We start from the raw sequence: 20,195 nt of genomic DNA on the forward strand, positions 1-20,195 counted from the left end.
CTTCATATCTCTGTAATTTGACTTTCCTTTTCAAACATCCTTTGGACTGAACCTCTGTCTTTGCTTTGCTGACTTTTAGAGAGCTTCCTGGTGGCTTTAGAGAAGGATGCCCACGAGCGAGCCAGGAGGAGGAAAGAAAATGAAGCCTTGGCAAATGGTGAGGGTTGGGTTGCGTTGGCCTTCAGCAGAAGCAGCTGGAACTGTTGGCTAGAAAGAAAGTCCTGGGACTTGACCCCCAAGGTTTTGTGGGGCAATTCAAGCCTCCAGCAATTTTGTGGACTGTCAAGAGTTGCTTGATTGATCTCAAGGCATCATTGCAGCTCAGCAGACAGCAGTGAGAGGCTCTTGCAGTTCAACAACACCAGCGGAAATTGACGGTTCTTGGATCGCAAGAGGGTCTACAACAACTCGCTATGGCTAACTCGCCGCCGGACAAAAGTTACACTAATATCAAAGAAATGGTGGAATAGAATCATTAAAGAAAGGATGCCAAAGGAGGGACAGAATGAAATGAGAATGACAAACCTTATAATAGCATTTTAATTATTTTAAATAATTAAATTGAATTATTGAGTTGTCCCATGGTGAGCTGGCCGTGGCAAGTTGCCCCGTGCCGCCACGAGAGCCTTGATGCTCTCCTCCCACTTTCCAGCCTCCCAACGGAGGGTAACGGCCACAGCCCCATCGGGCAGGGCAGGCTAAGGAACGGGGCCCACACAGACCCAAAGCTACTTTTATTAGAACAGACACAGGAACAGAACTGCGCAAGGCTGAATGAGCGTCCAGCCCCCCCTTTTTTTTAATCTTCCCTGTGGGTTAAGTGGGGTGGGGTTTCACAAACTGCTTTCTCCAGTCTCCTTTCTCTGATCACTGTGTCAGGAGCAGACCTTCCCTCCCTCTTTGGAGGCCTTTCTCCACACCTACTGCAACAACTTGACTTTTTTTTTAAAAAAAAAAAAGCCTTCCGTTATTCCTCTTTCCCGCAGCCCTGAAAGACCAAGGGAACGACGCTTTCAGCAAAGGGGACTACGCTTCAGCTGTGCAAAACTACACAGAAGGCCTGAAGAAGCAAAAGGACGTGCCAGCCTTGTATACCAACCGAGCCCAGGTCAGTGTGCCAGCAGGCATTGGTTTAAGGGGGCGGCCCCTTCCTCCAGGATCTTTGCACCCCAATTTCCAGCTCCTGCTGGGGGTCCTGCCCTTGGGATGTGGCTGCTGTTCTGCAGCGTCACACAAAGGCGTCACACAAAGGCCAGCTCAGGACTGCTGATCCCTTTCTCCACGTAGCAGAAGACATCAATTAGAAGTTCCTGTCTAGGGAAAGACAACTCTATCGGTCTGTCCCGATGAAAGGGTTCTCGGCTCTTCCTTTCTCTCAGGGATAGAGAAGGCACTGCAGGCTGTTCCCCAGCTCTACATGAAGGCGACTCCTACATCACAGGGAAAATACTTCAGCATCCATAGGCAGAGGCGCCTCTCCTTATCTCTTCCCGTTCCTGCTTTTTTCTCGCCCCTCTGAAGCTCTGCATCAGATGCCTGCAAGCTTCCTTTCCTGAAAAGTGCCCCTCAGGATCCATCCCTTGATCTCTCTCGGCTCCCTTTTACTTGCAAGCTTTCTTTGGAGTGATCCTTTAGGCAGAGGTCATTCTTTAGCTGAAGAATTACAGAAAATTGGGCTACCCTTGTTGTGTGTTCTTTCCCTCAAAATTCTCTCAGCCTCAAAATTCTGCCTGAATCAAGAGGTTTTCCCCTTTACAGAATCAAATCCCACAAATTTGGAGCTCAGAAAAGTGAATCTATAGGAATCCGTGGGTCCAGATTGCCCCTCACCCCATGAAGAAGAAAAAAAGGCTAATTCCATTGCTTGGCCTCCTCTACAAAAGCTCAGTGAAGCAGGATGAGTTTTCCTGGAGACCTGGACTTGCAGTAGTCTAGCCGCAACCTTCCATCTTATTTCCTCCTAAATACGTTTTTCTGAGAATATTGTAGGAAATTCAACAATCTGAGCCAGCAATACAACCCGTGGCTACTAACTGAAACCAGCCCGCCCAGCTTTTGTGACATCAGCAGTCTGGCTGGTGAATGGCTCAGCTCTTCTGGCAGGAAAGCCCAGGTGGAACGGCTGGCATTTTGAAGGAACAGCACCAAGTCAACTTAACGTGCTTATTTTTGCATTAGGCCTACATCAAGTTGCGGAAGTACGAGAAAGCCATTAGCGACTGCAGCTGGGCGTTGAGGGTAAGACTCGTTCCCTCCTTCCTTCCTTCCCTGCCCTCCGTGAGAGGCACAGAACAGGCCCAGGGAGGGATCTGGGCTCTGAGTGGCAAGGTGGCATCCAGTCAAAACGGCGATAGGCAGGTGGCTTTGGTCTGTAGGGTCCTCTGCTAGACAATAAAAAGTAAGCAGTAATTTTCTAAAAGGGCTGAAACACCTTCAGTTTCCGGTGACAAGCTGCTCCCATTGAAGGACCCCCTTTTCATACACACACACACGCACGCACACATGCAGTGCCTGGCTTCAGCCACACAACTGTAGCCTCCCCCCCCATCTTGATATTTTTAACACCCACACCCGCCAGCCAAAATCCCCCGGTGCCATTTTCGCAGCCCTTAATCGGGGACATGGCGATCTGTGAATTTTGCTAAATGATTCTCTTTCCCGCAGTGCGATGAAAAATGCACCAAGGCTCTCTTCCATATGGGAAAGGCCCACCTGGCCAAGGAGCAGTTCCAGCAGGTGAGACCTCACCGGGCTCGGGGTCTGCGCTGCACCGAGTAAATTACAGGTAGTCCCCGATTTATCTCCCCAAATGGGGTTAGAATCTCCCTGGCTAAGCAAGGCGCTTCTTAAGTGAGTCCTGCCACATTGTGGGTTTTTTTGTTTGTTTTTTTGCTCAGTCGTTACGCGAATCATGTGGTCATTAAGCAAATCTGGCTTCCCCCCTTTGACTTTGCTTGCCAGACTTTGCTGGCTGGTAAGGTTGCAGGTGTAACCATGTGACCGCCCCCCAGGGCCAGACACCTGAACCTCGGTCACCTGACCATCGGGATGCTGCGAGGGTCATAAGCCTGAGGACCGGTTACAAGTCACTTTTTTTCAGTGTCGTCGTAATTTGAACACTTGCTAAACAAATGGTTGTAAGTTAGGGACTGCTTCTACTGTCTGAATGTGAGTTTTATTAGCTTGTTCAGATGCTTGTGGGTCTGCATTGTTGTTGAGAAAGGAAAACGAGAAGATTAAAAAGCAGCCCCGAGGAGATAGTCCTCAAGAAACCATGCTCAGAATTGGTAGGTCAGATGCCTTTGCCCATAGCCTGTTAACTAAACTGTTAGCCAGGGGTCTTCAAACTCGGCCCTTTTATGACTTGTGGACTTCAAGGCCTAGAAGCTGGCAAAGCTGGCTGAGGAATTCTGGGAGCTGAAGTCCACAAGTCATAAAAGGGCCGAGTTTGAAGACCCCTGCTGTTAGCAAACACTTTAATTTTAAACTTCCGGGGACTCCAGTCTTTGGGGGAGAAAAACCAGAGAGAGCATGGCTGAGTCTCAGCTGGCTGGGGGCGCTCAAAAGCGCCTGCGTTTGCAGGATTGTCCTGGGAAGTAAATTGTGAGGCCCAGATTTCAGCAAGAGGGGAGATGCATTGGTGTTTTGTGCTAGTCATGAGGCCGAGGCTTTTTCTTGGTTGCTCCTCTCTCCGTCTCTTTCTGGTGTTTCTGATGTTTCTTCCTTCTGCTTCCAGGCCAGAGAGTGCTACCTGAAGATTTTAGAAATTGACCCCCAGAAGGAGAAGCTGTGCAAAGGTAAGGCGCCCCAGTCTTCCCGCGTCACCCCGCTGCCCCCGTCCCACTAAGCACCGAAAGACCAAACACAGGCCCTGAAGGACAGGATCGGCAATTGTCCCCTGCGTTGCCTCAAGCCAGGATCACATCATTCACCTTGGTTCATTTCATCCCCTGTTTTCTCCTCTTCCCGCCTGTCAATTCTGCCCTTTCCCACCCTCAGACTGCATACATAAAATAGACCTGGAGGAAAAAAAACTCTGTGAGGAAGAGAGAGCAGAAGCAGATTTCAAGTCCGGGAAACTCACTGCAGTCACCGTGAATGAGATGCTTCAGAAACTCAGCAAGCCGGATCAGGACCCTCTTTATTATGCAGGTGGCATTCGGCTTCTGACGGACCTAGTTCAAGCCTGTGAGTGCCCCGTAGAAGGAGCAGCCCCAGACTGAACCCCCAATTTCCCAGTGTCCCGCAAAGGATCTTAACCCAGACACCAGGAAATGCTGCACCCTCAGCTCTTAATCCTGGATTTCAGCTGCTAGCGAGATATTGCTTACATCTGAATGTCTTCTCCCTTGTCTGAATTGCTTGCAGGCACCGAGCAAACTTTATTTAGGACGAACGGCGGTTTCAGCATCATCTCCGACAACAAGGTCATAGAACAGTAGGTGCTCTCGTCTGGAGAAGATGGGAGAAGGGGTCTCGTGGCACAGCAGCCCCAAGATGATGGGCAGGAAGCAGAATGGGTTCTGTGGCCTGCAGCAGGGCTGACCAGCCTCTGGCACAGCAGCAGAGTTATACTGAACTGGCCAGGCCAGCAAGGAAAGCAGTGTGGACATCACAAACATCAGATTGTTTGTGGCGATCAATTCAGAGGTTTGAAAAGTGCCCTCTTAGTCCATCATAAAAAAGATGTTGAGACTCTAGAAAGAGTGTAGAGAAGAGCAACAAAGATGATTAGGGGGCTGGAGGCTGAAACATAAAAAGAACGGTGGCTGGAATCAGGTATGTCTAGTTTAATGAAGAGAAGGACAAGGGGTGGCACAATAGCTGTCTTCCAATATATCAGGGGCTGCCCCAAAGAAGAGGAGGGGGTCAACTTATTTTCCAAAGCACCAGAGGGCAGGACGAGAAGCAATGGATGGAAGCTAATCAAAGAGAGAAGCAACCTAGAACCAAGGAGGAATTTCCTGATAGTTAGAACAATTCATCAGTGGAACAGCTTGCCTGCAGAAGTTGTGGATGCTCCAACACTGGAGGTTTTTAAAGAAGAGACTGGACAGCCATTTGTCCGAAATGGTATAGGGTTTCCTGCCTGAGCAAGGGGTCGGACTAGAAGACCTCCAAGGTCCCTTCCGGCTCCTATTCTATTCTATTCTATTCTATTCTATTCTATTCTATTCTATTCTATTCTATTCTATTCTATTCTACCTGGGGCAATTTAAGGCCAAGCTGAGGAATGATCCTGTGTGTTTTCTTTCTCTGAGGGGCAGCCCACATAACTCTTTCAAAGGTTGGGGGGGGGGGAGAACTGTTACGCTGGAGAGATCTTTTCCTACTCCAAGCCTCCCTCCAGAAGAAAAATCTCTTCCCATATTTCTCACGTGCTTTTCCTTACCAAGGAGGGGAATGTTAATTATTTGAAACTGACAAGAGAAATCTTTCTTTCCCACCTCTGCTAACAGATGCTCAGTTTGTCAGTAAGGGTATAATTTGGCATCATTATTCATTTATTCTATTATTTCAGTCTTAAGGCTTCCTTGGAAGGGAGGGAAGGTTTTGCCATGAAGGGGGAACTCACGGCCAGGTGTGGCAGCTGTTTATTTTTCTCTGCCCAACACCCGGCTTGGTCTCTTGCAAGGCTGAAAGGCTCTTTCAAAGCGTCCAGATTAGAGGCCAAATCCAGAGCTCGTATTTTGTTATCCCGGGAAGACAAGCAATTCTGCAGAAAGGAGTTGGCCCTTCGTTTAATCAGCCCCTTTCTTCTCCAGGGTCCTCGGCGCCAAGATCAGCTCGCCTGCCGAACTGGAGCTGCTTCGCTCCCTGCTTCTCCTCTGGCAAGCCGTCTGCAAAGGGAACGGTAATCTGTGCCAGTCCTTCCTCCTGGGGTGCTGATTTTGACTCCATCCATCTTTCCGGGGAGGGCAGCTCTGCTCTTTTGGGCACAAATCCTGCTGAGACCTTGGCAAGCACCAAAGAGTTACAGATCAAAGGTCTCCGCTGCAAGGGCAGCATTAGCACAAACCTGTGGATTGCTCCACACCACCTTCCTGTGTGGGTGGCAAATCACTTTCCCATTTACTTCGGTTTCTCATAGAGGCTTCACAACTTGGCTTTTGTGTCTGTCTGTCTCTCTGACCTTGGGTTCTTCTCAGTCAACCTTTTCACTGAATAATGCCAGCATTCCTCCGGCAAGATCCCTCTTCCTTCACAAGAATTTTATTTGCCTTACCAAGATCCAGGGTCTTTATGCCTGTAAAGAGTGTAGCTATGTGGGGGAGCCATTGTGGCTTCTGTTGAGTGTCAAGCCTGTCTGGGGGAAGGGTCCCCTTAGGCCCTCTGAAGGAACCAGCAATCTGGGGAAAGGAAGTGGGTTGGATAAAGGAGACTAGCTTAGTTTCTTGGGCATGCTGATGTCCAAATTTGCCTCAATCCAGATCACTAAGTGAGACATGGATTGCTTTTCCCACCTCTGCGTGAGACATAATTTGCCCTTCAGAGGGGTGAGCAAGTCAGATGTTTAGATTCTGCAGACAGACTGCTCCTTTTTTTTCCATCGCTCCTGGAGATAGACGGATCTCCTCACTGGGGCACAAAAAGGCGCTCCGGCGGTCGCACATTTTGGAGAAGGCAGAGGTGACTAGGAGAAGGACTTGTAGAGCGTTTGGTGCAGCCCTCTGGCTGAAACTTTCTTCCGGCTTTGCTTCCTTCTCACCCCAGAGGAGAACCAGCGGCTGCTTCTAACTCATCCCGATGTGAATGCGCAGCTTCCCGCTTTGCTGTGCTCGGAGGCGCCTGAAGTCCAGGAACAGTGCATGGCTCTGCTGTCTCTCTTCGCGGAGACTGAGCACGGGAGGATCCTCCTAGTCAGACATCTGAACACCACCAAGTAAATTGCACAGAGTTACAATATGGCTGCCCTCCCCCACTCCTCTGCGACCCAACTGGGTCTTCCTGCTGAAGCAGAGAGAAGCTCCTGACCGCCTCAGAAACTGACTGAGGCTCTTGCTGGCTGGCTGGCATAATGAGCAGAGCCCCTTAACGTTGGCAACGTTGGACACCCCTGCTCTAAATGGAAAGCTGGGATATACCATATACCTGGCTGGGGCATTCTGGGAGTTGAAGTCCACAGGTCTTAAATTTGCTAAGGTTGGACGTCCCCTCCGTAGAGAGTAGTGGAGCTGACAGAGACTCAGAAGACCTTGATTGAAAGGTCTGAGCCTGGCTGGTTGGGGAATTCTGGGAGTTAAAATCACAAGACTTAAAGTTGCCAAGGTTGGACAGTCCTGATTTAGAGCTTCTGTCATTTTTTAAATATCCTTCTGAGTTAGCAAGAATCTATCCACATCATGGGAAATTAGGATAATTCTGAGGACCCCAGAAATACTGCCCTTTGAAAAACTTTTGAACATACCGTACATTTTATGATGAAGAGGAACATTATGCAATGATTATATCATCAAGGTCTTTTTAAAAAAAAACCTACAGGGGTTGTTTCTAATGCTGCCAGCAAGTATTTTCATGAGTCAGTCTCCTTTTGCCCAGTTCTGTGGAAAAGCCTGCAGCTGATATCATTTATCGGTGGAACCCAGTGAATTTCTACTCTTTAACACACTCCTCTCCAATTCCCCCAGTGGTGAACTTAAAGGCCAGTTGGCATCACTCAGAAGGCATCAGAGCCATTTTGCTTCTTCTCCTGGGGGGCCAAAAATTGTTGTTTTCTACAATTAAAGTTGTTTTCTACAATTTCTGCTCAGAGTAGTGCTCACTAAGTGCTAGTCAAGCCATCCAAATTGTATTCCGCATAATTCATGGAACACTATAGCTTTCGCTCCCTGGTGCAAGGTTTTCTGGGTACAAACTGGTAACTATCCTTAGATTTTACTCTGGCCAATTTATTGGAATTGTAGATCTCCTGTAGACCCCAGAGAACATGGCTTTTCTTTTCCAGGTGGCTACAGACATTGATATCCTTAGTTAAAGTTGCTGACAGCAGAGCTGCCAGCGCAATGAATTTGCTGACCCACTTAATCCTGGAAGAAAAGTGAGTAGCATTCTCCAGCTCCTCTGTGTCCAGGTTTGAGGCTTAATAGAATTCTGATTTGGGTATAAAATGGTAAATGGTGTCTACAAGGCAAGATTTAACTCTTGGATGGCCACCTCAGTCTCTTGAAGACCAGAACTCAAAGTCTTAACTCTCCGTCTTACTTTGCTTACAGCTTCAAAATCCAGTGCCGTATTAAACTGTCCACAGAGGCCTTGCCAATTTTTTCTCAATTGCTGGTAAGCAAACCTTTTTTCTTCCTGATGTTTGTACTCCCAAGTTCTGTTTCTCGGCGTTGACTCATTGATAGCCCCAGGAACCAGGTTGGCAGGACCCAGCACTAAAAATAGATGGAAGTTTTATGAAAAAGAATAATGGGAACTTTAGGTGTTTGCTGGACCGCCCCACCCTTCAATCCCAGAATTGCTGTGATGAGTTGAAAGGGCGCTAGTGATGACATCCCTTTCCCCATCTTGAATCATCTGGAACCTGGATCGTCTTAGCCCAGTGATGGTGAACCTTTTAGAGACTGAGTGCCCAAAAACCGGCCCGCCCCCATCCTGTCCCGGCTCCGCCCCTGCTCCACCCACCCCTGTCCCAGCCTGCCTGCCCTCCGCCCGCCCACAGGGCCACCCACCACAGATCGCCCAGACGGCCCAGCAGCGCCATGGCAGCCATGCCTTCCGCCTGCGCCCTGCAGCATCAACTGTGCATGGGTGCGAGGGCAGAGTCTTGTCCCTGCTGTCCAGCTGCCATGTCCTTGGCTGTGCTGCTCCGTGTGGGCCGCCCTTGGGGGTGACTCTCCTCTGGGGGGACTGGTGATGAGGGGGCCGTGGGGGGAGGTGGGGCTGGGACAACAGCGCACGTGCCCAGAGAGAGGGCTCTGAGTGCCACCTCTGGCACGTGTGCCATAGGTTCGCCACCACTGTCTTAGCCGATCTCCTTCTGCAGGAGGTTGCAAATAGGACCCCGAGTGCCCAGCTACAGATGATTTACAGAAGATTTACCTGCCTTCGGGTTTCTTTCCCCGAAAAGCAGCTCAGAATCCATTTCAACGTCTGCTTCGAGCCCCTGAAAGATTTTCCCATCATTCTTCCTTTTCCCCTATTTTTTTCCCCATTTTGTTTTATTGGTTTTGTTTTTCCTGTTGATATCTCAACGCCACCTGACAGAAATCCGACTGTTCTCTAAACGTGAACATTTTTGAACATTCTAGAAAACTAGATCAATTAGATGGAACGTTTTGAACATTGCAGCTGCCTGTGGTTTCAGACTTGACTGGGTCTCTCGCTGGGGGCCCCCAGTGAAGCTGTTCTTCTTTTCTCTCAAGAGCTCTTCCAAGCCCTTGAAGGAGACAGTCCTTAGCCAGTGCATTGCCCTCATGGGAGACCTCTGCTCAGACGTGGTCATCCGGATGCAGATGACCGAAAATCAGGAATGCTGGCAAGCTTGCTTGAGCTTCGTGGTACGTCTCGCCATTTGCTGCAGCCGGTTTATTGTCCATTCGGTTCCTTCCTCCTTTCACGCCCGCCTGTCTCCTTTCTGTTCCATTAGCCTGTGGGAAGTGGGAAGCTCAGCTGACAAATAAACCCCCCTGAGTCATAGCTTCTTTTTTTTTTGCCATAAGGCAGAAGTGACTGTTTGTTGCCATCTGGCCCTTCTCTAACCACGTCAATCCTCGCTGCTCTGGATTTGCTTTGCTCTTATGAACTGAAGGGTTCCCTTAAGGTGGCCTTGATTTCAGTCAGAGTGTTTTGGGCAACAAGTTAGTCCATCCCTCAACAATCAACTGGCTGCCAATCTCTAGAATTTCTGACTAAGTATCAGGTCTGCCATCTTCGGCTTGGCACCTTGCTGGCATCCTGCCATCAAAGGCTAGGAGGGAGGAGGGGAGACATGGGGGGGGGGAAACAGTGGGGCAATCAACCTTCATGTGTATGTGATGGGAAATCGGGAGGGGGGAATGACAGCTTGACGAAGAGAAGGAGAGCTTGGAACCAGTTTGTGCCGGTACCCAAGGCCAGGCACCCTGAGGAAGAATGTGAATTACCCTAAACATCCCAGCATTCTCAAAACACTTAGGCGGACTCTTGTTGGCTGAAGATGGACTGGTCAGGAGGGGGGGGAGGGCTGGGATGCAGGGAAACTTTCTGTATCTTTTGAGCACGGGAAATTTAGTTCTAGCCTGACTCTACTGCAACCAACATCTTTTAGTAAAGAAACCTGTCACTTCAACCAAATGGAGTTGAGGGTCTTTCTTTCCTAAGGGATCGGGCTGGGGCAGGCCTGACACCAAGAAAGAGACCCCAATCCAGGTCTCACTGGACACGCCAGCATCTATTGCTTCTTTACCATAATGACCTTGGGGTTCCCTGGGAGAGAACCTTCCTAGTGAGGTGTCTTTGATCAGGAGATGCTACCAAGAGATTAAGGGATGGTAGAGCAGAAGGGAATTCATCAATTTTGGAGCATCCAAGGGATTGGCTGATCTTGTGACGAGGTTGTGTTTTCTGCTTCTGTAGAATCAATGCTGGACCGAAAACAGTGTCGCCAGATATCCCGAGTGTTTGCATGCAGTCCTAGGCCTAATGATGAACCTCTCCCTGGAACCCAACTCAGTCATCGAGGTGATTTATAAATCTGCATCGCTTTATGGCCTCAGAACCTCTGGGATTCTCATCTGATCTACCTCCTCTTTCCATGCCATTCAATCCTTGAGGGGGGGGCTCCTTTGAGGAATTCTGAGCTGGGAAGATGTCCTCTTTGACCTGGGCAGGCCCGGGGTGGGGGTGGGTGGGTTGTTCATGGAGTTACACATTGCCCCTTTATCCACATCACATCCCCGTCGGATAAGATGGGCTGTGAAAGAGCGGGGGGGGGGGTTGAATCAACCTTCTGCCCCCCCCCCCGCAAGCTTTGGGTTTGAGCAGGTCTCAGCCCAGCTTGGTCCTCCTGCTTCTGTCTGTTCTTCTGTCCAAGGAAGACCACCGATTTTGTGTTTGCCCTCCAGAGTCTTAATTAAGCTGCGGTTCTGCCCTTTGCACACTGGCATTCTAACCCGATGGTTGTTTCAGGAACTTGCAGAGGAAATCTGTGACATGTGTATGTCTCTCTTCAACAGTCCAGACGGGAGGATCATCACAGTGAGTGTTAGAACACAGAACATTGAACAAGAGAGCTGGAAGGGACCTTGGAGGTCTTCTAGTCCAACCCCCCCTCCCCCGCCGCCCATGACAGGAGATCCTATACCATTCCGGACTTTCTTTGGGCTTGACGGGTTGGATACACACAATCATGGAAAGAATAATAGATTAACAAAACAGAATAAAAGATTTGGAAGGGACCTTGGAGGTCCTCCAGTCCAACCCCACCCACCACTTGCCCAAGCAGGAGACCTTATGCTGAAGGTGAAGAGTCCCAAGCTTTGGGCTTATTGATCTAGTGATCATTCTGGGATCATTCTGGGATTTGCCTTTCCCTCCTCACCTTTCATTCCCAGTACAAATGTCACTCCGTTTTTTAAAAAAATTATTTGTTTGTTTGTTTGTTTGTTTGTTTGTTTATTTATTTATTTATTTATTTATTTATTTATTTATTTATTTCCCTTTATTGGACGTCTGTAAGGTAGAAGCTGGCAGAATTAACCGAACAGGAAGTACTTCTCTTACCAGCTTTCTACTGATTCCTCTCCTCTTATTGTCTCTGTTCCTCCCCCCCTGTCTTTTTCAGACCCCCTCCAGAATTGCCACCCTTAATTCCCTTTACACCTTGCCCAGGGGTAGGCAACCTTGGCTCTTTTATGACTCGTGGACTTCAACTCCCAGAATTCCTGAGCCAGCATGGCTCAGCTTGGAAACCTCTCCCTTTCCCCTCAGCATGGCTGGCTCAGGAATTCTGGGAGTTGAAGTCCACGAGTCATAAAAGAGCCATGGTTCCCCACCCCTGACCTTGTCCCAGTCAGCTCAATCTACAGTCAGTCCCAGAACGTCTGTTGCTAGCCAGGCGGCGAGTCGTGCCAGATTTTGCAACCTTTTTCGCCCCGGTTGTTGAGTGAGTCACGGAAGCCAGGAAGCAAAACTGATTTCCCCCATTGACTTTGTTTTGTCTGAAGTCGACTGGGAAGGTCCCAAAGGGCGGTCACGTAACCCAGGGACACTGCAACCATTGTAAGTACATGCCAGTTAGCCAAGCACCCAGTTTTCGATCACGTGACCATTGGGATGCTGCCGTGGCCATAAGCCTGAGGATCAGTCATAAGTCTCTTGTTTCAGAGCCAGTGTAATTTCAAATGGCTGCTGCATAAATGGTTGTAAGTCAGCGATTGCCTGCATCGGTGTCAGGATCCCATGGTGCTGCGCCCTGCTCCTTCTTTGAGCCTGGAAAAAGCAAGATGGCAGCCAGCTGGGCGGGTTCCTGGGCCATTGACGTGACCAGCCCAGGAAGCAGATAAGGCAACTTGATAACTCGCTTGGAGAAACAAGGCTCCATCTTTCTTCTATTTTCTCTAAGAGAGCCGTGGGGCTTTTGAGTCACGTCCTGCCGGCAAGTCTGGTGGCTCTGGAAGAAGCTGTGAGACAAGACGTGGTGAGGAAAGCGATCCGATTCCTGAAGGTAATTTGCCGTCTCCGATGGCTCTTCCTATTTTAGAGCCATTGTTTCCGTCCCAGTGGCCTTGAAATGCTTCTGCCCAGCGCACGAGCAGACAACTCCGTAGTTCCCATGCCAGAAGCATGGAGTGTGAAGGCCCAATTGGCTTGTTTTACATCTTCCCTGGTGTTATACAGGGAGTCAAGTTGCACATTGCAGTTTTTACCTGTTCTGATCCTCTGCAGTGTTCATCCTTTCAGCTAAATTCAGCAGAATCAAACAGAAGGAGTCTCTGGCTGAGTCTTTCTATGGGGTCCTTGGTGCTCTCTGAGTTGGGTTGTTTCCTTGAAACATTTCATGACCCAACTAGGTAACATCATCAGTGCTAGAAGGGAGGGGGTTTGCAGAGTGGAGGAGGAAGACGATGACTGTGGGGTCCTTGGTGCTCTCTGAGCTTGGTTGTTTTCTTGAAGATGTTTCATGACCCAACAAGGGAACATCATCAGTGCTAGGAGGATTTGTAGAAAGGAGGAGGAGGAGGACTGTGAGGTCCCTGGTGCTCTCTGAGCTGGGTTATTTCCTTGCAGACATTTCATGATCCAACTAGGGAACACCATCAGTGCTAAAAGGGAGTGGGATTATATTCTCTTTTATATTCGTGGTAGTTCCTTGATTAGTCTGTTGTTTACTGCTTAGTTGTTGTTCTGGTATTGATCTTGGTGTTAACCTCTGCTCATCCTGGTGTTGAATGCTGGTGAGGAGGTGTTTTGGTCTTTTTATTTCTTCTTCTTTTGGCTTGTAGATTGTCTTTTTTGAATGGTATGTAGATGTGGTTTATCTCTATGTGCCTGTTGATGGCTGCTTTGTCTGAGTGCCCAACTTCCAGAAATTCTCCAGAATGCTTTTGGACTTGGCTTAGTCTAGGATGATGACAGTTTTCCGGTTGAAACTATTGCTTAGTCTGTCCATGTAGTGAGCAATCTTCCGACTGCTACTTGGTGTTCATAGATACACTTGACCAGTCTTCTACTTGTTTGTCCTACACAGTGGCTGTTACAGTTTTTCTCATTGTCCGGGTCAAAACAGAAGAACATGACTGTGTCCCTTAACGTATCTTGAGATCAGTAGCAGCTTCCCAAACATGTTCTTACCACCTCCTGCTTCCAAGGTCTTTTAGCTGGAGATGCCAGGGGGTATGTTCTGCCAATGTCGTGAGCCCTACTTCCCTCTCTGCCTTGGGGCAGAGATGACCTTCTCCTCAGAGACCCAGCCATCCCCTGAGCCCTCCATCAGCTCACGGTGACGAACTCCGCAAGCCAGCGGTGCAGAACGGAGCGGCCTGTTCCCTCCCTGCATCTTTCATGCGCTCTTGGCTCCTGAACAGGTTTTCCTTCCTCAGCTGTTTCGCCAAAGAATCAGACACCGATGGACGGTCAGAGTAAATACCCAGGCGGTAGATGCAAAGGGGCGCCTGGCACATCAGAGCAGCAGTAAGAAGAACATCCCAGTTCCACATTCACACACTGCCCGAGGCAGAGCGCTGGAAGAGAAAAATGGGGTGGAAAGGAACAGCAAATGTGGAATAGATGCTTTTGGAGTCTTCGGGGAGAGGAGAAATGTGATGCAGGCTGGTTTTGCAGTGTTAGGAATGCTGCTAGGTACAGGTAGCTACTGTCCCATTAAGCACCTAATCCAGTGTTTTGCAAACTTGGCTGCTTGAAGATGTGTGGACTTCAACTCCCAGAATTCCTCAGCCAGAATTCCCAAAGCTGGCTGGGGAATTCTGGGCGTTGAAGTCCACACATCTTCAAGCAGCCAAGTTTGCAAAACACTGACTTGATCCCTACCTAGCATTAACTTGTTTCACCTCCAGAACAGAGAAATACCTGCACAGCATCAGATCCTGGGTGGGTCTCAGCTCATGAAGCTGATTTTTCTCATGGGCCAGCTCTAGTGTTCTAGCTCCTTCTCCCTACAGATGCTTAGAACTTGCAACATTAAAAGTCTCCAGAGACCTAAAACGTGAAGTTCTTGTTTCTGCAGTATAGGGTTTCTGGAGACAAGTCTCTGCTTTTGGTGTGTGTGTGTGTGTGTGTGTCTTTTCCTGTCTCCAATCTAGGCTGGTGGGCAAACCACGACTGGTTATGCCATGAAGGTCCTTGCCATTTGTGCCAAGAATAGTCGGCTGGCTCTGACGCAGATTGTGAAACTGGATAAGAGTAAGTGCCGCTGCCTTCTATTCAATCTAGGGCAGTGTTGTTCAAACTGGGCAACTTTCAGAGATACGGACTTCAACTCCCAGAATTCCCCAGCCAGCATGGTTGGCTGGGGAGTTCTGGGAGTTGAAGTCCACCCTTCTTAAAATTGCTAAAGTTGAGCAACCACCCCAGAAATGCCAGAGAAGCCAAGTGATAGGGTGGCCTCTGGAGTACGTTCCTCCCTTTCTTAAAAAATAGCTTTGTGGGGCAGAGCCTGCCCTGGTCTTGAACGATCAGAGGCCATCCTGTATTCCTTTGAGGCATCCTCCCAGTTCCAGCTCGCTTAGACAAATAGGACTGCTGGCCAAAAAGGATCACCTTCCTTTAGAGCAGTTTTTCTCAGCTGAGGTTCCACAAGAAGGCACGATTGCAAAAATAAAACATACATTTTTTTGTGTAACTGTATACACCATGCAGTTCTAGTGCTCACAGCCCTGGGAATTCAGCCATCAGCCTGCCTGCTGTTGTAAAACATGGATAGGTTGGAATTGTATCATTACGTTTTTATATGTTTTGTTCCTCGAGAGCTGAAAACTATTTCAAGGCTTCCTCTGCGATAAAAATGGTTGCAAAATTCTGTGGCTGCCTGAGAAAAAGGTGCTTCCTGAGGGTTGGGACACCTTCGGAGGGTGAGCAGGAGCTTCAAATTACGGAGGGAGAAAAAGGGGAAAGCCCTGGGATTTTGCTGGCTTCTCCTTTTGAAGAAACCCTCCCTTCTCCTGGCAATAAGACTCACGGGTGCAAGAAGACCCAGAGACACCCTGAACAAATGGGGCTATCCGGTGGCTTCTGCCCTTTGCGATTGTGGTGACATACAGACAACAACACATCTATGCCTGCCCTTTGTGTCCCCATTGTACACTTGCTGACCTCACGGCAGCCTGTCAGAATGCAATGAATGTTTCTGGGCAAGATTTGTTTCACTTGTACGTATTTTAACCTTGCGTTTTATATTTTAAATTTTATGTTGTGGAGAATGCCTTATTTTAATTGCAATGCTTCTGACACGGATAAAGAAACAGGAGGACTCTTTCTGGAAAGCTCCAGTGGCTCTGTTCTCCAGCCAAAACCTTTATTTCTTTTTAGTCCTGGTGCCAGTTGGCTTCCTGGCCCTCTAATCATCCCGCAGCCTCCTTCCTCTGGGTGCTGCTGGAGGCTGTTGACCTCCTTGTTGGTTGGTTCACAGGTTGTCTTTTCCGAGAGGGAGAGTTTAATTGGCATGGCCTCCCCCTCCCCATCCGGAGAATTGAGCCATTCCTCCCTCCATCTTGCCTTTCCACAAATCCCTTTGGCACTGAGGGAATTAACCTTCCATTTTAGCTTTCGCTCCTCCCAGGATCTTATTTGGCCTTGTTTGGTCTCTCCCCCAGAATGCAGCCTGTTGCTGAAGCTTCTGTCCTGGCCGAACGAGGGGGTGGCAGGCAACGCTGCTTTCTGCCTGGAGAAATGTCTGGAGGTGCCTGGCACAGCCACCAATTTGCTGGACACGGATGTGGTCAGAATCCTCTTGAGAGTCACCACAGGGAGTGCCCAAAGGGCTTCCGTGCAGGACAATGCAGCCATCGCCTTAGGGAAGCTCTGCGCAGCTGATGCCAGGCGAGTCTTCTTCTGAGTGGCCCGGCCAGGAATTGGCCCCTCCCTTTGTGTTTCTGAGAACCTTTATGGATGGACTCAAATCCTCCCCCCCCCCCATCTTGAAGCTTCCCAAAAAATTTCTTTGGTATCTTCTGGAACTCCCCCTGGTGTGTGGTGTGAGACAGAAGTTGGGATAGTGGTGGGGGGTGCACATCTTCATTTGTGAGAAGTTCTTCATTCTCTGGAGAGGTTCTCCTGTTAGGTGGCTTCCTCGTCACTTTGATGGTCTCTCTAAACCAGACTTGGAGAGAGTGGCCAAGGCTGTGGTGCCAGCTTCCCTCAACCCTAGGAGGTCTCGAGAATTTGCTTTGGGGTAAAGTTATGTAAGATCGGAGCTGGAAGATTGCTTGGCTGTGATCCCAACGGGGTTGGTAGAATCCTGCTGATAGAATCAGTTGGGTTTTCCATCTGCAGTCAGTGTAAAGAAGGTGCGCATCCTCTTTGGACCAAGGGAATCAGCCAAACCTAGAAGAATTTCACCCATTAAATGGAAGGACCTCAGCCTGATGGTCCTTCCATCCCCCAAGCCAGGGGGTACCTGAGCAAGGTATTTGTGCTCACCTTTGGCATTTAAACGCACCCTGTTTGAATTGGGGTAGATTTCCTTACATGCAGAAGGACCGAGGTACTTTAACGTATTTGGAAAGAGAAAGGCTACATAAGGATACCCAGAAAAAGTGAAGTTCTGCCTAAATGAGGCCAGGTTCCAGAACAATGGTTCTGAGAACATGAAGTCACCAATTTTGGGGGAAAATGAAGTCCTCCCCTCAGACTGAAATATGTCCCATGTTGTCCTTCTGGGATAGAATGTGAAGAAATGTCATTGCCATCTTCTGCTTGCCGACAAATCTTGTTGACCGCCACACAGAATTTTCTTTTGAAGCTGCTGCCTTCAGCTCTTTCTTGCCAGCATCTTTTATATCTGGTTTTGCTGTCTCTCTGTGGTCTTTGCAGGCACACCAGCCGGCTGCGGGAGCTGAACGGAATGGCGGCCCTGAGCGCTTCCGTCAGGAAGATGCAAGGCTATTAGGGTGCCAGCAGATGGTCCAGAGAGGGTTTCTGTGGGCAGCCCTGTCTCGGGTTGGAATTGTGCTTTCTTTTTACAATAAGGAGGATTAAAAATGGGGTGGGGCAGGGGGAGAGAGAGGGTCATAAAAATATCAAATATAATAAATTGCTTGGAACAGTGCCTGGATTAAAGTGTTTTCCTGTGTTTGTTCCTAAAAATGCAGCAGCAATTCTAGGAACCTGTTGCTTATCCAGGTAGGAATTGTCACTTTCCAAAGGAGCCTATTTAAAAATTAGGGAGAAGAGGTTACTTGAGATAGGGCCATCACACAGACCCAGTCTAGCTGGATCCCTTGGGAGCTGAGTATTTGGGGATCTTTTTTCATCCTTTCCTTGAGCACAGCTCCCCTGTTTCTGAGTGTTTCATGCTGCAAATGCTGACTATGGATAGATTGCAGGCTTCATGCCAAGGTTTGCCTTCAAATATATCCACATGGACAATCCCTTAAATAGGAGCCAGCCTTGTGCTGCAGCTGCCAAAAAAGCCAACACAGTGCTAGGCTGCATTAACAGAGGGATAGAATCAAGATCACATGAAGTGTTAATACCACTTTACAAGGCCTTGCTAAGGCCACACTTGGAATACGGCATCCAGTTTTGGTCACCATGATGTAAAAAAGATGTTGAAACTCTAGAAAGAGTGCAGAGAAGAGCAACAAAGATGATTAAGGGATTGGAGGCTAAAACATATAAGGAACGGTTGCAGGAATTGGGTATGTCAAGTCTAGTGAAAAGAAGGACCAGGGGAGACATGATAGCAGTGTGCCAATATTTGAGGGGTTGCTACAAAGAGGGGGTCAACCTGTTCTCCAAAGCACCTGAAGGCAGGACAAGAAGCAACGGATGGAAACTCATCAAGGAGAGAAGCAACCTAGAACTAAGGAGGAATTTCCTAACAGAACAATTAACCAGTGGAACAGTTTGCTGAATCAGTGGAACGACTTGCCTCCAGGAGTTGTGAATGTGCCAGCACTGGAGGTTTTAAAGAAGCAATTGGACAACCATTTGTCTGAAATGGTTTAGGGTTTCCTGCTGAGCAGGGGATTGGACTAGAAGAGCCCCCCAAGGTCCCATCCAACTCTGTTATTCTGTTACGTGAGTTGAGCTTTCTGGCCTTCCTAATCAGGTTGCGGTGCAATCTGGGCAGGAGAAAAAGAGCGAGAAAGAGAAGGAGAAACTCACTTAATTTCAAATAGATTCCTCCCTTCTCCCTCCTTGACTCTTTGAGATGGCCATTATGCCAAGATGAGCAGATGTGAAATTGTATGTCATTATCTCTTCTTGGGAGCAGCGGATGAGTGTGCTAATCTACTCCACTTCACAGGAAATGCAGCTTGGAGTGCACGGAGCTTGCAAGGAGCAGAATTGCCATCACTGCCCCTCAGTTTTGCCTGCTTGCTCCAGCTGCTGCATCTCAGGGTTCCTGTGTTTTGCCACTGCACCCGTCTTAAAGTGAGGGGCATGCACGATTGGAATAGAGTGCTCCTGTGTGGGGCTGCCAATTTGACCTCCACAACAATTCTGTGGGTTACTTGACAAGGATAGCCAATGAGGATTGTTGAGACTTTGGAAAAAGTGCAGAGAGGAGCAACTAAGATGATTAAAGGCCTGGAGACTAAAACATATGAAGAACGGCTGCAGGATTTGGGAATGGCCAGTCTAGAGAAAAGGAGGACCAGGGGGGACATGATAGCAATATTCCAGTATTTGAGGGACTGCCACAAAGATGGGTGGGAGGGGTGTCAACTTATTTTCCAAAGTACCAGAAGGGAAGACACGAAACAATGGATGGAAACTGATCAAAGAGAGAAGCAACCTGGAATTAAGGAGAAATTTCCTGACAGTGAAGACGATTAACCAGTGGAACAGCTTGCCTCCAGAAGTTGTAAGTGCTCCATCACTGGTGGTTTTTAAGAAGAGACTGGACAGCCACTTGTCTCAAACTGTATAGGGTCTCCTGCTTGAGCAGGGGGTTGGACTAGAAGACCTCCAAGGTCCCTTCCAGCTCTATTCTGATCAACGGATTGATTGAAGAATAGCTAATGAGGATTGTCCCTAGTATTCAGGGGAGGAATTACGGGAGCCAAATTGTCTGCCCCTCCTTTAGCCCAATCCTGGAGGACATGGGAGTCGAAGGCTGAAGTCACAGTGGCATTTGGTCTTCCCAGGCTGGAGTCGGATCCTGCTGGGCGCTGCTTTGTCAGCTTTCCTTCCAGGATCTTTCTTTTTTTTTTTTTAACAAGTTTTATTGGTTTTTTTCATTTTACAAACAAGTGCTTAAGAAACAACGTGGTGGCAGGGCAATCAATTGTCCACAAAACAAAGTCATATTCATAAAGTTGTATTAAGTCATTAAAAACCTCCTCTCTTTTCCTTCTAATGACATATTATATTCAAATTGATATATTACGACTTCCGGTGGTGACAGCTGGCATCGCATGGCGGCTTTTTTAGCCGCCCGTCCGGGAGCGCGTCAAAGCCTGAAGAGACAGCGTTTGCCAGCTGTCTCTCGGCTAGGAACCTCGTCCCTCGGGCAAAGAGGGAGAGGTGAGTGAGTCCGGATAGGGTTAGAGCTTCCTTTCGCCCCGGTTTTGTCTTAATCCGGGGTG

The 20,195-nt window shown here is 48.6% G+C and overlaps 1 protein-coding gene across 1 annotated transcript; it reads left to right on the forward strand.

Moving 5' to 3' along the window:
* Positions 1-79: 79 nt before the first annotated feature.
* Positions 80-17,678, forward strand: TTC12 (tetratricopeptide repeat domain 12; the record flags this gene model as incomplete). The annotated part of the gene is made up of 18 exons (XM_015812869.1): positions 80-157; positions 987-1,108; positions 2,179-2,238; positions 2,665-2,736; positions 3,737-3,797; positions 4,000-4,188; positions 4,369-4,438; positions 5,766-5,854; positions 6,715-6,883; positions 7,946-8,038; positions 8,214-8,277; positions 9,369-9,503; positions 10,561-10,665; positions 11,113-11,181; positions 12,548-12,649; positions 14,745-14,844; positions 16,254-16,479; positions 17,473-17,678. Coding segments are annotated over 18 exons (1,880 nt in total), but the record flags the coding sequence as incomplete, so codon positions are not given.
* Positions 17,679-20,195: the final 2,517 nt, after the last annotated feature.

Source organism: Protobothrops mucrosquamatus, unplaced genomic scaffold (genome assembly GCF_001527695.2).
Source record: "Protobothrops mucrosquamatus isolate PMUCROS unplaced genomic scaffold, P.Mucros_1.0 scaffold115, whole genome shotgun sequence".
In the NCBI taxonomy this organism is placed as follows: Eukaryota; Metazoa; Chordata; class Lepidosauria; order Squamata; family Viperidae; genus Protobothrops; species Protobothrops mucrosquamatus.